The sequence below is a fragment of the Equus asinus genome, chromosome 12, assembly GCF_041296235.1.
Source record: "Equus asinus isolate D_3611 breed Donkey chromosome 12, EquAss-T2T_v2, whole genome shotgun sequence".
Lineage (NCBI taxonomy): Eukaryota > Metazoa > Chordata > Mammalia > Perissodactyla > Equidae > Equus > Equus asinus.
The window spans coordinates 83004802-83021985 of NC_091801.1; the positions used below are offsets into that span (position 1 = coordinate 83004802).

At 46.9% G+C, this 17184-nt stretch overlaps 1 protein-coding gene and 1 non-coding gene across 2 annotated transcripts in view; both read right to left on the reverse strand.

Moving 5' to 3' along the window:
• Window positions 1-17184, reverse strand: part of LOC106832339 (maestro heat-like repeat family member 5) — a 68316-nt gene that overhangs the window by 45289 nt on the left and 5843 nt on the right. The window contains exons 3-7 of the mRNA XM_070480908.1: window positions 16690-16813; window positions 15184-15329; window positions 13461-13589; window positions 10144-10303; window positions 9830-9882 (exon numbers count right to left, since the gene is read on the reverse strand). Of these exons, the coding sequence (XP_070337009.1) occupies window positions 9830-9882; window positions 10144-10303; window positions 13461-13589; window positions 15184-15329; window positions 16690-16813 (612 nt within the window). The remainder of the gene's footprint in view (window positions 1-9829; window positions 9883-10143; window positions 10304-13460; window positions 13590-15183; window positions 15330-16689; window positions 16814-17184) is intronic.
• Window positions 4761-4832, reverse strand: TRNAA-UGC (transfer RNA alanine (anticodon UGC)). Its single transcript has one exon. It is a non-coding gene; the product is annotated as a tRNA-Ala (tRNA).

The following is a 17184-nucleotide window of genomic DNA, read 5'->3' on the forward strand; positions in this document are numbered from 1 at the left end:
GCCAATGCTCCGTCCACATTTCTTTGAGTGGATGAGTGAAAAAATGAGACATCAAGTAAACGAGTGAAATGTCCCTTTGAAATATAAAGTCCTAAAAGTTCTGCCCGAGCGTCACATGACTTTATGATGACGACCACAAGCTTCTCTGTTTCCAGGGTTCCCAGAGTCCACTATTTGGCACTTCCAGGGTTTGGGACCCCAAGATTCTTTGAGGTGGAGACACCCCTCCCAAGTATGACCCCAAACCCAAAAATCTAAAAGAAAGAGAGATTGATAAATGTGAAGATCAACATTTCATAAAGTTTGTTCAGCAAAATCACCCTAAGTTGAAAGATGCAGTAAAGTTTTGTTTTGCTTTTTTTTTTTCCTTGCTGTGACCTATTGCCAACAGTTAACACCAGGCGTCAAGAGCCCTTTATAAACCAATAAGTCCACTTTGAAATGGCAAGTCGTATGTTTAACTTTATAAGAATATGTCAGCTTTCCAGGGAGGGCGTGCCGTTTCCCCATCCCACAGCTGGTCCGGTAGCTCCACATCCTGGTCGACGTGATGGTGTCGCTCTTTCTCATCTGAGCTTTCTCCGTGGATGGGTAGTGGTACCTCATTGTGTTTTTTAAATTGATATTTCCCTGGGGTTTCAAGATGTTGATAATTGTTTTATTGGCTTATCAGTCATCAATATGCCTTCCTTTGTGAAGTGTGTATTTAAATCCTTTGCTGACTTTTTTGCTTGAGCTCTTGTCTTCTTACTGAGTTGTAAGAGTTCTTCATTATTCTGGATACGATCCCTTGTCAGATGTAAGTCTGCTGAATATTTTCTCCACGTCTGTGGCTTGCCTTTTTACTTTCCTAGTGGTATTGTTTGATGAGCAGATGTTTTGATTTTTATGAAGTCCAACGTATGCATTTTTTCTTTTTGTGATGAGTGCTTTCTGGGTCCTAAGAGATATTTACCTGCCCCAAGGTTGGCAAGATTTTCTCCTGCGTTTTCTTCTAGAAGCTTTTTTAGTATTAGCTTCTACATTTAGGTGTTAGTTCCATCTCAAATGAATTTTTGTGAATGGTTTGGGGCAGGCATTGATAGAATAAATGAAAATCAAGAAGGAAAGTGAATAGATTGAGGTGTATGAGGAAGCTGTTTGGGTTTAAAACCGATTTGGCCTGACCGTGCTTTTCCAGAATGGCCTGGGAAGCATGCATTGAACATCTGCTTTAAACATTTACAGTGTCCCAAAGCAAAGAACGCTGCCTTTAAAGATAGGATGTTGCCTCCCTCCCTATCAGCGTTTGTTTAAAGACAAGCATGCTTGTCAGAAACCAGCGTCAGAGCGACCTGCGGTATGGAGCAAAACCTCTTGTGATTGCAGTAAAAAGAAAAAAAGTATTCCTGTCATATTTGATGTATGTTTCTTGTTCCAAAATGGTCTGCAACCACTCCGTGCACCTCACTTCTCCAAATGCGTCCCTCCCTGGTGGAGGTCGCTGTCCCAGGCTCCAGTCCTCGAATTGGCTCCTGTATGAAACTCACCTCATTTTTGATGTATAGATTGATTATCAGTTATTTGCGTCAACAGCATTAACATTCATTTTTTTTCGTTATAGATATGCAATTGTTCCAGAACCATTTGTTCAGAAAGACTTTTCTTTCCCTATTGAATTGCTTTGGCATTTTTGCAAAAAAAAGAACAAGGAAAATTAACTGACCACATAAATGTGTTTATTTTTAAGGACTATTTTTTTCTTTTTTTTTAAGATTGGCACCTGAGCTAACATCTGTTGCCAATCTTTTTTTTTTCCCTTCTCCCCAAAGCCCCCCAGTGCGTGGTTGTATGTTCTAGTTGTGAGTGCCTCTGGTTGTGCTATGTGGGACGCCACCTCAGCATGGCTTGATGAGTGGTGCCCTGTCTGTGCCCAGGATCCAAACTGGCGAAATCCTGGGCCGCCGAAGTAGAGAGAAAGAACTTAATCACTCCGCCACGGGGCTGGCCCCATAAATGTGGTTTTTTATTTAGGATTCTTATTCTGTTCCCATTGATTTATTTGCTTAATCTGTGTCAATTTCTTACTGTCTTGTTGACTGTAGCTGTATAGCAAATCTTGAAATCAGGTAGCATAATCCTTGCGACTTTGTTCTTTTTCAAGACTGTTTTGGCTCTTCCAGGCCCTTTGAAATTTCCATATAAAATTTTAATTTATAGACCACACTCAATTCCATGATAAAGTCTGCCGGGATTTTGATTGTCATTGTATGAACCTATAAGTCGATTTTGGGAGAACTGGCGTCTTAACATTATTGACTCTTCTTATCTGTGAACGTCATGTATCTCCACGTGTTTAGGTTTTCTTTAATTTTTGTTTTGCAATGTTTTGTGAAGATCTTGCACATATTTTGCTAAATTTGTCTTTGACTCTTTTATGTTTTTGATACTGATGTATCAGTGTTTTTGTTAAAACTCATCCAATTGTTGCTGGTATATAGAAATTCAATCGGCTTTTGTATATTGATCTTATGTCCTGAGATCTTGCTAAAGTCAGTTATTAGTAATTAATAGTTCTGGTATTTTTTTAAAGCTTCTGTAAGATTATCTATGAATGAAATCATGTTGTCCACAGAGAAAGACAGTTTTACTTTTTCCATTGCAATCTGGACGTCTTCCCCCCGCTTTTTCTTACTGTATTGCACTGGTCAGGACCTCAGTGCAATGTTGACTAGACGTGGAGAAAATGGATGTTTCTGCCTTATTTCTGATCTCGTTGGGAAAGTGTTCAGCTGATCATCAATAGGTATGTGAGTTGTAGATTTTTCGTAGGTACCAGTTTCCCGCTGTTCCTACTTTGTTGAGAGCCTTTATCACTGCGATGTGTGATTTATAACAAGAAAAATATCTTTGGTCTTCATCCCTGTTCCTGGCACAGAGCACCTAAAATGCTTGGAGCTTCCTAGGTGATTAGAGCGACAAAGGTGTCTTTTGTTATTTGTAACAAGTCCCTTTCAACCACATCTGAGTTTATGCTAATGAGGTGACCTTTGGAAATCCCCCCAAAACTGGATGGGGGCTGGGTGCCCGGGGAACCAGCTGTGTGACGACGGGGTTGAAACTGTCAGTCCCCTCCCCGCAACCTGAGTTGAATCACCGACGGTCGGTGATTTCATCCGTCGTGCCGAGGTAATGAGCCTCTGCCAAAACCCCAGAGGATGGGGTTTGGAGAGCTTTCAGGGTGGTGATGATGTGGAGGTGCTGGGAGAGGGGCGCACCTGGTGAGGGCATGGCAGCCCCGTGCCCCCTCCCCACGCCTTGCCCTGGGCATGTCTTCCATCACGCTGTTCCTGACTTACACCCTTTTCTAATAAACTGGTAATCTAGTAGGTAAACTGTTTTCCTGAGTTCGGTGAGCCGCTGTAGCAAATTAGTTGAACCCAAGGAGGGGGTCGTGGGAACCTCCCTGTGTATGGCTGGTGGGTCAGAAGCACACGGGACAACCTGGACTTGCAATTGGCATCTGAATCGGGGACGAGGTCTCGCGGGACGGCGCCCTTACCCTGTGGGGTCTGATGTCCTCTCCAGGGAGACAGTGTCAGAACGATTAGACTGTAGGACGTCCACTCAGTGTCTGCTGAGAACTGGAGACCTGGTGGCTGGTGCTGGAAAACACACCTCAGAATCATGAGTAGACGCTGCATTTTGTCAAACGCTTTTTCTTCATTGAGATGATCGTAATTTTAACACTTCATTCTGTTAACGAGTTGAGTTACATTTATTGCTTTTCATATGTTGAATTGACCTCACGTCCCTGGGATAAAACCCCCTTGCTCCTGGTGTATTATCCTTTTTGTATATCGCTGGATTCAGTTCGCTGATATTTTGTTAAAGATACTAGTCTGCAGTTTTCTTGTGATATCTTTGGCTTTGTTATCAGAGTTGTGCTGGCCTCATAAATGATTTGGGAAGTGTTCTTTCCTCTATTTTCTGAAAGAATTCGTGTAGAATTGATATTAGTTTTTCCTTACCAGTGTGACAGAATCAACTAATGTCACGTATCTGAGTCTGGAGTTTTCTTTGTGAAGGTTTACAATTAGGATTTCAATTTCTTTGATACAAGAAGATACTACTCAGATTTTCCATTTCTTCTTGTGTCAGTTTGGTAAATTGTGTTTTACAGAGACTTTGTCTATTCAATCTAAGTTGCCTAATTTATTGGAATCATATTTCATTATTGCCATTTCATGCCTAAAAGATGTGCAGTGATGTTCCTTCTTCTTTTCTGATATTGCTGTTTTGTGCTTTTTATTTTGTTGATCAGTCTATCAAGAAGCTTGTCATTTTATCAATCTTTTTGAATAACTTATCTTTGGTTTTATTCACTCTCTACTGTTTGTTTGTTCCTTTAAAAAGTTTTGTTGATTTCTACTATAGTGTTTTCTTTTTTTTTCTGAGGAAGATTGCCCCTGAGCTAACATCTGTTGCCAATCTTTCCCTTTTTGCTTGAGGAAGATTGTTGTTGAGCTAACATCTGTGCCAGTCTTCCTCTACTTTGTATGTGGGATGCCGCCACAGTGTCGCTTGATGGGTGGTGCTAGGTCTGTGCCGGGGATCCAAACTCGTGAACCCCAGGCTGCTGAAGGGGAGTGCACGAATTTAACCACTACACCACTGGGTCAGTCCCTTTTATGATTCCAAGCAGGGGCATCTGGGACCCTTTTGCTGCTTTGCCTTCCCACTGTGTAATTGTGATTAGAGAGAAAAAGGGAAAAAACCCATGGAGATGCTGGGGATTGAACCCAGGGCCTTATACGTGCAAAGCATACGCTCTACCACTGAGCCACATCCCCTGACTGCAGCATTTATTATTTCCTTCCTTCTACTTACTTTGGGTTTAATTTGCTCTTCTTTTTGGAAAACTTCTTAAAATGGAAGTTTATAAAATAGACTTTACATCTTTCTTCTTTTCTAATATAGGCATTAAAAATTGTAAATTTCCTTCTAAGCACTGCTTTTCATGGAACCCCACAAATTTTCATGTTGTGTTTTCATTTTTATTCAGTTCAAAATATTTTCTAGTTCTCCTTTTGATGTCTTCTTTGACCCATGGGTATTTAGAAGTGTGCTGTGTAATTTCCAAATATTTGGAATTTTTCCACGTATATACATTTTATTGAGGTCACATTGGTTTATAATATTATATAAATTTCAGGTGTACATCATTATATTCTGACTTCTGTATAGGTTGCATTGTATTTACCACCAAAAGTCTAGTTGCCATCTGTCACCATACACACATGTCCCTTGTGCCCTCTAATAATCACCAATCTGCTCTGCACCTATGTGTTTGTTTATCTTCCACATATGAATGAAGTCTTATGGTAAGTGTCTTTCTCTGTCTGACTTATTTTGTTTACATAATACCCTCAAGCTCCGTTCATGTTGATGCAAATGGCAAGATTTCGTCATTTTTTCTGGCTAAGTGGTATTCCATTGTGTATCCATATATATACCGCATCTTCTGTATCCATTCATCACCCATTGATGGGCACTTGGGTTGTTTCCACATCTTGGCTGTTGTGATTAATGCTGCAATGAACATAGGGCTGCACAGATCTTTCCAAATTAGTGTGTTTGTGTTCTTTGCATGAATACTCAGAAGTGGAACAGCTGGATCATATGATAGTTCTATTTTTAATTATTTGAGGAATCTCCATACTGTTTTCCATAGTGGCTGCACCAATTTACATTCCCACCAGCAGTGTACGAGGGCTCCTTTTTCTCCACATCCTCTCCAATACTTGTTATTTCTTGTCTTTTTAATGATAGCCATTCTGATGGGCATGAGTTGATACCTCACTATTGTTTTGGTTTGTATTTCCCTAATGATTAGTGATGTTGAACATCTTTTCATGTGTCTATTGGCCATCTGTGTTCCTTCTTTGGAAAATGTCTGTTCATATCCTCTGCCTATTTTTTGACTGGGTTGTTTTTTGTTGTTGTTGTGTTGTGTGAGTTCTTTATATATTTTGGACATTAACCCCTTATCAGATATGTGATTTGCAAATATTTTCTCCTAATTGTTCGGTTGTCTTTTTGTTTTGTTGATGGTTTCCTTTGCTGTGCAGAAGATTTTTAGTTTGTTGTAGTCACAGTTGTTTATTTTTTCTTTTGTTTCCCTTGCCTGAGGATACACGATACTCAGAAAGATAATGCTAAGACAGATGTCAAAGAGCCTACTGCTTATGTTTTCTTCTGAGAGTTTTATGGTTTCAGGTCTTACATTCAAGTTTTTAATCCGTTTTGAGTTCATTTTTGTGTGTGGTGTAAGATATTGGTCTACTTTAATTCTTTTGCACGTGGCTGTCCAGTTTTCCCAACACCGTTTATTGAAGAGAGTTTCCTTTCTCCATTCTACATTCTCACCTCCTTTTTTGAAAAATTAGCTGTCTGTAGATGTGTAGGTTTATTTCTGGGCTCTCAATTCTGTTCCATTAATCTGTGTGTCTGTTTCTCTGCCAGTACCATGCTGTTTTGATTACTATATCCTTGTAGTATATTTTGAAATCAGGGATTGTGATGCCTCCAGCTTTGTTCTTTTTTCTCAGGATTGCTTTGACTATTTAACGTCTTTTGTTGTTCCACATACATTTTAGGATTCTTTGTTCTATTTCCATGAAAAATGTTGTTGGGATTCTGGTAGGGATTGCACTGAATCTGTAGATTGCTTTAGGTAATATGGACATTTTAACTATGTCAATTCTTACAATCCATGAGCATGGAGTATCTTTCCAATTCTTTCTTTCTTTCTTTTTTTTGCTGAGGAAGATTTGCCCTGACCTAACATCCATTGCCAATCTTCCTCTTTTTTCGCTTGAGGAAGATTAGCCCTGAGCCAACCTCTGTGCCAATCTTCCTCCATTTTGTATGTAGATCACTGCCACAGCATGGCTTGACGAGTGGTGTAGGTCTGCACCTGGGATCCGAACCCATGAATCCGAGCTGCCGAAGCAGAATGCATGGAACTTTCACCATTCAGCCACGGGGCCAGCTCCTCTTTCCATTTCTTTGTGTCTTCTTTCATTTCTTTCAACAATGTCATATAGTTTTCAGTCTACAGGTCTTTCACCAAGGTTAAATTTATTCCTAGGTATTTTATTCTTTTTGTTGCAGCTATAAATGAGCTTGTATTCTTGATTTCTCTTTCTGTGATTTTTGTGTGTTCATTTTGTACCCTTCAACTTTACTATTGTATCTATTAATTATTTCTAACAGCTTTTTGGTGGGTTCTTTAGGGTTTTCTATATAGAATCATGTCACACACAAATAGGGACAGTTTTCCTTTTCCTTTCTAATTTGGATAATTTTTATTTCTTTTTATTGCCTAATTGCTCTGGCCAGGACTTCCAATGCTACGTTGAGTAGGAGTGGTGACAGCGGGCATCCTTGTCTTGTTCCTGTTCTTAGAGGAATAGCTTTCAGTCTTTCCCCATTGAGTATGATGTTGGCTGTGGGTTTGTCATATGTGGCCTTTATTATTTTGAAGTACTGTCCTTCTCTACCCATTTTATTGAGAGTTTTTATCACAAATGGGTGCTGGATCTTGTCAAATGCTTTCGCTGTGTCTATTGAGATGATCATGTGATTTTTATTCCTCATTTGTTAATGTGGTGTGTCACGTTGATTGATTTGTGGATGTTGAACCATCCCTGTGTCCCTGGAATAAATTCCACTTGATCGTGGTGTATGATCTTTGTGATGTATTGTTGTATCGATTTACTAATATTTTGTTGAGGATTTTTGCATCTATGTTCGTCAGGGATATTGGCCTGTAATTTTCCTTTTTTTGCGTTGTCCTTGTGTGATTTTGGGATCAGGGTAAGGTTGGCCTCATAAAATGAGTTAGGAAGGCTCCTATCCTCTTCAGTTTTTTGGAAGAGTTTGAGAAGGATAGATGTTAGGTCATTGAATGTTTGGTAGAATTCACTAGAGAAGCCAACTGGCCCTGGACTTTTGTTTTGGGGAGGTTTTTGGTTACTGATTTAATCTCTTGTGATTAGTTTATTCAGAGTCTCCATTCCTTCTTGACTCAGTTTTGGGAGTTTATATGATTCTAAGAATTTGTCCATTTCTTCTAGGTTATCCAGTGTGCTGGGGTACAGCTTTTTATAGTATTCACTTATAATCCTTTGTATTTTTGTGGTATTTGTTGTAATTTCTCCTCTTTTATTTCTGATTTTACTTATTTGAGTCTTCTCTCTTTTTTTCATAGTGAGTCTGACTAAGGGTTTGTCAATTTTGTTTATATTTTCAAAGAACCATTCCATCTGGTCTAGTGTTTCATTTAAGGCCAAGGTTTCCCTGTTGACTCTCTGTCTGGATGATCTATCCATTGATGTTAGTGCGTCCAGATATATTTTTCCTATTGATTTTTAATTTGTGGTGTGGTCAGAGAATGTACTCTGTTTGACTTCAGTCCTTTTAAATTTATTGAAACTTGATATATGGCACAGCAAATGATCTATCTTGGTGAATGTTCTATTTTCATTTGAAAGGAATGTCAATTAGATCAATTTGGTTAATTATGCTGTTCAAGTCTTCTATATCCTGAATGATTTTCTGTCTCATTTTTCTATTAATTACTTGTGTTGTTGCTGCTGCTGGTTTTATTTCTACTAGATGCCATTAATCCCTCCTATCCTGCTGTTGCTGCTACTACATGATCATGATAACTAGCATTTAATGAGGGCCTCCTGTGTACCAGGCACAGTGCCAGGCACTTTATATGGATTATTTCCTATAATCTTCACAACAAACATACAATCCAGGTACTTTTTTTTTTTTTTAAAGATTGGCACCTGAACTAATAACTGTTGCCAATCTTCTTTGTTTTCCCCCCTGTTTTTTCTTCCCAAATCCCCCCAGTACATAGTTGCATATTTTAGTTGTGGGTCCTTCTAGTTGTGGCATGTGGTATGCTGCCTCAACGTGGCCTGATGAGTGGTGCCATGTCCATGCCCAGGATCCGAACCAGCGAAACCCTGGGCTGCTGAAGCAGAGTGCCTGAACTTAACCACTTGGCCACGGGGCTGGCCCCATGATCCAGGTACTTTTATCCCCATTTAACAGATGAGAAACTAAGATATGGAGAGGAGAATAGGTCATCCAGGCCACACAGCTGTGATTGGTTGAATCTGCACTTTAACCCAGGTCTGCCAGGTCCCTTGTCCCTTCTTCCAGCCACACATGCCCCTCACTTGGGTGTGTGGTCAGAGATGGACCTGCATGACACCACTCCTTGGCTGTGGTGGCTTCTATCCACTCCCACCTGCTTCCTTCCTCCCCTGTTCTCAGATCTGGCCTCTGCATCCTCTCTGGCCCTTGTATGTGTTGGACACTGGCTCTGTGTCAGGCATTTAGAGGCCAAGATTCAAGTCCCAGCTCCCCAGGGACCAGCCCCACCACTGAGGTCAAGTCCCTTTTCCTCCTCAAGCCCATTTGCTCATCTGTAAAGTGGGGGTCTCCCTCCTCCTCTCTAACTCCTCCCCCCTCCCCTTCCCCCTCCCTCCTTCCCCCCTTCTCCCTCCCTCCTCCCCCCTCATTCCCACTTCTCCACCTCTCTCCTCTCCCCTCACTCCTCTCCCCTCCTCCCTCCTTCCCCCTCCCTCCTTCCCCCTCCATCCTTTCCACTCCCTCCTTCCCCCTCCTTCCCTGTACTCCCTCCCTCCCATCCCTCTTCCCCCTCTCAGGGCTGAGCAGGTGCCCATCCACACTGGGTTGCCGCCCGCTCCCTGTCGTTCCCACATCATCCCTGCAGAAGGCCCCAGTGGCTGGGCTCCCTCCCTACCTGGGCCAGCTGCTCTTCCCAGCACGCCTTCTCTCCATTGTTGAAGATCTGTTCTGCTGGAGAGAGGGGGGTCACTGGAAGCCAGGTCTGGTGTCCACAGCCAGAGCCAGATCTTGGGCCCCATCTCCCCAACCCCTTGGACACTGGACTGAGTCAGGGTGACATTGTCCTGCCTCTGTCCATTCTGGCTCCATGGAGGAAGTGAACTCTGAGGACAGTGAGCCAGGCTTGGGATCCAGAGAACTGGGTTGGAGTTGTAGTCCTGTCACCCACCCAGCAGTAGGGGGCCCTTAGACCCCAAGGGTGGGACATACTGTTAGAGGTCAGGATGCCCATCACGTAGAGGAGGCTGCGGTGGGGGAAGACGCCCGTCAAGACCTCGGTCTCCAGGTGCTGGGCCACCGCCCGCCATGAGTGCCTACAGATGGCCACCAGCACGTTGCTGGCCGCATCCTGGTACACCTCTTCCAGATCCTGGGGTGGGGAAGTGGAAGCAAGAGCGGGTGCTTGGATGGAGCTGTGGTTTTTCACACCTGGTGTGGTCTGGTGGGCAGGGTAGCCATTGTCAACCCATCTGTGGGACAGAAAATGGAGGCCCAGGGGCCCAACACACACACCTGGCAGGTGGAGCTCAGGCTTAACCCCAGGGCTTAGGACTGAGCGACTCCCAAGATTCCTGATCCTCTTACAGTTCCAGAAACCCCTCATCATTCTTCCTGCTTCGGAGCCTTTGCTCAGGCTGTGCCCTCCGCCTGGAACGCAGTTCCCACTTGCCCTGTGTATCCACATCCTAGTCCGTTTCTAAAGCTCGCCCCCAGGCCTACGCTCAGGAACTGTGTCCTGAAGGCTCTAGTCCGTGCCACCTGTGTTCCCGGGTTCCTGGCAGCTCAGGACAATGCCACATCCTTTGGTTCTTCATCACCACGGATTCAGAACCCGAGTCTATGCTGCTGTCTGGAGTTCCCCGGCCTGAGGAGGCAGAGTGTCAGCTGCCGGGGTCAGAGGCCCAGCGGGCTGGTCCCCTGGCTGGGCCTCCACAGTCTGGTGGAGGGGCCGTCAGGAAGGAAGGGACCGCCCCTGACCTGGAGCCCGGCGCTGTGTTGCCACACCTGGTACTTTCTCAACGAGTGTGTGGTGTTTCCTTTGCTCTCGCTCCAATCTTGAGTTTCTCTCTTCCCCGCTTCTTAGCGGGAGCCGTCAGGTGGCTGGAGTGAGGAGGTGTCACAGGACCATCGCTGGCTGGGGCCGGGGGGGGGGCCCTGCATTTGGTGGCATCTGAAAGGCCCCTCCCTGTGTGCCCTGGGATGCTGTCTGAATCATCGTATGAAATCATTCTGCCATTTATCATTTACGAGGGCTTCTCGTTCAGATGGATTGAATCTGATTTTACTCTTCCAAAAAAAGACCTCAACTGAACTACATTTAGGAGATTTTCTAAAAGGATGACAGCAACCACATTCGGGAAGCTGGAAAGCAGATGGAGGAGAGGTACCCAGGCCGAGTGCTAAGCCAGCAGCGGGGCAAGCTGAGAACCAGGCTCGCCTACGCCAGACAATCTTCTTATTGTCTGATGGAGACCCAGGAGGCGGCGTCTCCTGCACCCTGGAATTGCCGTGGTGGGGATGCAGGTGAAGTGGTTCAAGAATGGGTCAGATGCCTACATGCCCTGCCCTATCTGCACACCCGGAGGGTCCAGCAAAGTCTGGAAGCTTGGTCTCTGGAGAGAGCCAGCAGAGGTCACTGAGCTGGGAGGCCAGGCCTGTAAGCACAGGGGAGAGTCCCTTCACGGGCCGCGCTGCCAACCGCGCTGCCTTCGGTCACAGCCTCCAGGCCAGGCACTGGATCGGGGTCTTCTCTGGGATTTCTGGACATCCCAGGAGGAAAGATACAGAGCTGCCGACACGGGGGGCCTGGAGGGGCGCAGTGGGCTCACCTCATTACTCTACAGTGGACCCCAAATCTTACCCCCTCACCTGTGTGTTCGGAGCGCCCTGTCAGCTCCCAGCCACAGGCAGACAGCCACGCTGGAGGAGCCCCCAGACGTGCAAGCGACTGAAACCCACAACTACACACCCGGCGACACCCACAAAAAAAGCTACTTGGAGGAAAGGGAGGCCAAACAGAGATGAAAACTTCGAGCCAAACTCTCTTTAATATCCTCTGAGAGATAAGAACAGACACTGCATCCACGGATGCTATAAACAGAACGGTACAAAAAAAGGAACGTTCTGAGAACAAAATCAAGATCTCTTGAAAGTTAAAGATGCAAGAGCATAAATGGGAAACTCAACAGAAGGCCTGAAAGATAAGAAGGAATCTTCAGAGAGCAGAACAAAGAAGCGAGAGAGGGAAAAGCAGAGGCAAGGAAAGAACTTCAGGAATTATCGGAAGTTCTGTGTTGGAGCGTTAGGCATTCCTGAAACCCAGAACAGAGACACACTGGGACAACATCATCAGTGAATTCGTGTAAGCAATCTTCCAGAAGCAGAGGACCCGGGAGGCCAGACCGCACGGACCCGAGACCACAAAGCCTGGTGGCTGAAAACAGACCCGGAGCGAGACAGCACGTCACAGGATGGCAGAGCACACGGCGCGAGAGAAGGCTCTAGGAGCCGCCGGCGGAGGGGCAGGTCGTGGATAAAGGACCAGTGGTCAGGAAGGTTTTGAAGCCTCTCCAGTCGCACTAGGGGAAGAAGACCATGGGACAATGACCTTCACGCAGAGTCCATGGTGAAACAGACGAGAGGTATTTCCAGAAATGCATGGTCTCAAGATTGGCCTGCCTGACTTGTGCTGGAGAGCTGGAGGTGGGCGGCCGTGCGCTTGGAAGCACAAAGTGCAGAGCAGCACCCCCCGCCCCCCCCACCAAGAGAGGCTGACGCCAGGGCACACCCCCGGACATGGGCCAGCTTTGTTGTCCTGCGGCACTCGCCAGGCTGGGGCACCGCCCCCTCCCCCCAGCAGCTCTTTATTATCATTAGTCTGTGGACTCTACATAGATGCCTTGCACTTTTACAATATGCCTGATGTGTCTCACAAAGACGAGCTAAAAATTAAGAAAAGAATTTTAGAGAGAAAACAAATCTAGTCCCACTAGAACGGATTCACAAACGCCTCTGTGGGGATGTGGGAGCCGGTCACACCTGCTGTTCACAGCCGGGTGGGGACTGCGGGCAAGTCTCCTCAACTCTCTGGGCCTCGGTCCCTCCCTCTGGACATGGGACTCACAAACACCAGATGGGAGGGTTAAATTAAGCCGCTTCCCGCTTCAGGGAGAGCCAGGGCCTGGACCTGTGGTGGTGGCCTTGGTGACTGGTCACTGCTCTCTGACCGTCACGGGTCACGTGTTTATTGACTAGCCCACCTCTGGGCAGGGACTTCTGGGGAAAGTGCACTCAGTGCCACAGTGGACACTCGGCTCTTGCACTTATGGGCCCTGTGGTCTGAGATGAGCAGTGAGCTTGCTGAACCTCCCTTCCTCACTATAAATGGGGGTGTGAGGCTGTCCCTCCGAAGGAGCCGATGGGGAGAAACTGGACAGAAGTCACTTGGTCCCCCACAAGGCTGGGCACCACCAGCCTTACTTGGACCCCCGGGGCAACGGTCTATGTGCTGGGGAGGGGAGGCCCACCGTGGACTTGGTCATGTTCTCCAGGGCCAGCTCTATGAAGGTTTTCTCCCAGGTATCTTCCAGGGAGTCAATGGCTCCAATGACAGCCTCCAGGACATGGAACAGCCGGAACTTGTGCCGGGTGGAGATCTGCGGGTGACAGAGTAGATGGAGGCTCAGAGACAAGTTGTGTCTGACCATGCGGCGAGCCGCCAGGGGGAGCACAGGTTGGGGAAGGGTGAGGAGGCCAGAAGGAAAAGATCACAAGTGGATGAATTTGGCCATTTGTCCAATAACCATTTATGGAATATGTACTCTATGCAGACCCTGAACTAGTTTCTGCAGAGACAGATGAATAGAAAGTTGTCCTTATACTCAGGGAATTACTGTGAGATTTTAAAAGCATTCCGTCTCTAAAGTCAGTTCATTCTTTCATTCATTTATTCATTCATTCATTAAAACTCAGACAGATCCTCCCCCCAATCATCCACACAACTATTCACCCACCCATCCATCCATCCATCCGTCCACCCATCCATCCATCCACCCATTCACCCATCCATCCATCTACCTATTCACCCATCCATCCAGCTACCCATTCACCCATCCATCCATCCATCCACTCATCCATTCATCCACCCACCCACCTATCCATCCATCCACCCATCCACCCATCCATCCACTCATCCATTCATCCATCCATCCACCCATCCATCCACTCATCCATCCATCCATCCACCCATCCATCCATCCACCCATTCACCCATCCATCCATCTACCCATTCACCCATCCATCCATCTACCCATTCACCCATCCATCCATCCATCCACTCATCCATTCATCCACCCACCCACCTATCCATCCATCCACCCATCCACCCATCCATCCACTCATCCATTCATCCATCCATCCACCCATCCATCCACTCATCCATCCATCCATCCACCCATCCATCCATCCACCCATTCACCCATCCATCCATCTACCCATTCACCCATCCATCCAGCTACCCATTCACCCATCCATCCATCCATCCACTCATCCATTCATCCACCCACCCACCTATCCATCCATCCACCCATCCACCCATCCATCCACTCATCCATTCATCCATCCATCCACCCATCCATCCACTCATCCATCCATCCATCCACCCATCCATCCATCCACTCATTCACCCATTCATCCATCCATCCATCCACTCATCCATCCATCCACCCACCCACCTATCCATCCATCCACCCATCCACCCATCCATCCACTCATCCATCCATCCATCCATCCACCCATACATCCATTCACCCATCCATCCATCCATCCACTCATCCATCCATCCACCCACCCACCTATCCATCCATCCACCCATCCACCCATCCATCCACCCATCCACCCATCCATCCACTCATCCACCCATCCATCCACTCAACCACCCATCCAAACACCCATCCATCTCTACCACTTGAAGACTCTGTGACTTTAGGAAAATCACTCCCCTTACCTAAGCCTCAGTTTCCTCATCTATTGGGATCGTAATATCTATATCATGAGACTGTTCTGAGGGTGGTCAATACATCTCCCATTACTTTCCTCCCTTCCCCCTCTGCCCATTGGACATATGAGGAGATTGATTTGCCCCAAATCATGAAGCTGCTATATGGAGAAGCCAAGATTTGAGCCCTCCTTGGGATCTAGCTCTCTCCTCTGCTCCCCATGCCTGCCCCAAATGGCCCCAGCAGCTCCCACCTCCATGTTGTCTACAAAGTAGTCATGGATGGTTTCCAGCACCAGGTTGGGGGCCCCCTGAGCCATGTTCTTGATCTTCTTGATGATGTACTTCATGCGGAGGGAGTCTGCACTGTTCAGGTCCCGGAGCATCTTGAAGCAGATGGCTAAAGCAGATGGCAAGAGGGTGTGAGGGTGAATGGCCTTCGGGAAGGTCACACTGAGCCGGCAGTGCTGGGTGGGCAGGGAAGGGGAGGGCTGGGAATGGGAAGGAGTGATCGGAAAATGAAGCCTGGAGACTTGAACACACTGGAAAATCCTGGGCCTCCTGGTGTCTCAACAGTCCTCCTGGGGTTCAAGATAGGATAAGAAGCAGGAATGCATGCAGATCTGCACAACCTTATTTACCCATGCATATTTTCATCCTTTCATTGATTCAACCATCTTTTCATCCACCCATTTACCCATTCATCTATTATCCACCTACTCATAAATCCATCTGTCTAGCCACCCACACGTTCATCCATATGTCTGTTTGTCTATCAATCCATCTATCCATCCACTTGTCTGTCCATCTTTATACTCATCCACCAATGCATCTGTTAATAAGTTTATCCATCTACCCACCCATCCACCTATCCATCCATCCATCTATCTATCCATCTATACCCCATCCACTCATAAATTCATCTGTCCATCCACCCATCTATCTACCCATCCATTAATAAATTCATCCATCCATCCGCCCATCTATCTACCTATTTAAATTCATCTATCCATCCATCTACCCGCTATCATTCATTTTAAAATCCACCCATCCATCCATCCGCACATCTATTCATAAATCAGTCATCTATCCCTCTATCCTTCCATCTATTCACTCTTTCATTCCTGATCCTCTCTCCAGTCATCCGACATTCAGTGATGTTTGCTCTGTGTGGTCACAGAGCTGTGTGTGGGGGCTCAAAGAGGAGTCAGGGCCCAGCTCTGTTCTGAAGGAGCCTCCAGCCCAGAGGAGCCCTACCCAGTATCTGTGCACTTTGGTTCTGCGGGGTAGTTACATAAAAGGCCCTAGGTACACAGAGAGGGTAGGGGCAATAAATCCTGACCAAGATGGAGGCGCAGTCAGGCCTGACTTCTCAGAGGAGGTGGCAATTTGACTTTGCCTAGAAGGATGAGGGCAAGTGATCCTTTGAATGCGGAGAAAAGCAGATCAGTGAGAGGGCCAGGCCTGAGCTGAGGGTCTCAGGTGTGACAGGGTGTGGGAGGAGAGTGGCAGGTGGGGTGTGAGAGAGGGCATTTTTTGGGCTTTGGATGGTGCCTCTGGGAGGTGTGAAGGGGCCGCGGAGGGGGTGCAAGTCTCTGGAGGAAGCTTCACTGTGTCCTCTCCCCTTGACATCTCCGAGGTTCCAGACTCCCCCCGGCTCTCATCCCCAGGACTTCTCCGGGCGGAGGGACACGGCGGGATCCCCTGGAGCCTGACCACCCCGCACCCCGGCCCGCCCGCGTCCCAGGGCTGGTGGTCACCCGCGTTGTAGGCTTCCTCCATGAACATCTTGTGCTCCTTGGGCACCAGCGCGGCCTGGCTGCTCTGCGACTTGCGGAGCACGACGGTGGCGGGGTGCACCTGTCTGTCCCTGTGGGCAGAGTCCTGAGGTGCCCTTGTATGGGATTCGAAGACGTGTGAGGGGATTCTGAAATGGCAAAGGGATCCTGGGTGTCCGCATCCGGACGCCCCGTGTCTGTTCACCAATGCAAGGGCAGTCATTGCCAAGAGCTGCAGCGGTCTGGGTGGGCCTGGCCGCGCCCTCCCATGCGTCCGCTCCTTCCTTCCATGGACTGGCTGAGCCGGGGGAGGAGGGGTCTTAAGGCCTCAGGGACACTGTTGAGCAGGTGGCATCACCTGTGGGCCCGGCAGGGCCTGGCTTCCCATCAAGGGTCGGCGGGACCGACACGGCTGCGGAACATGGAGGGCAGGGCAAGCAACCCCGGCTCCAGCTCTCCCACTGACTTGAGGAGCCA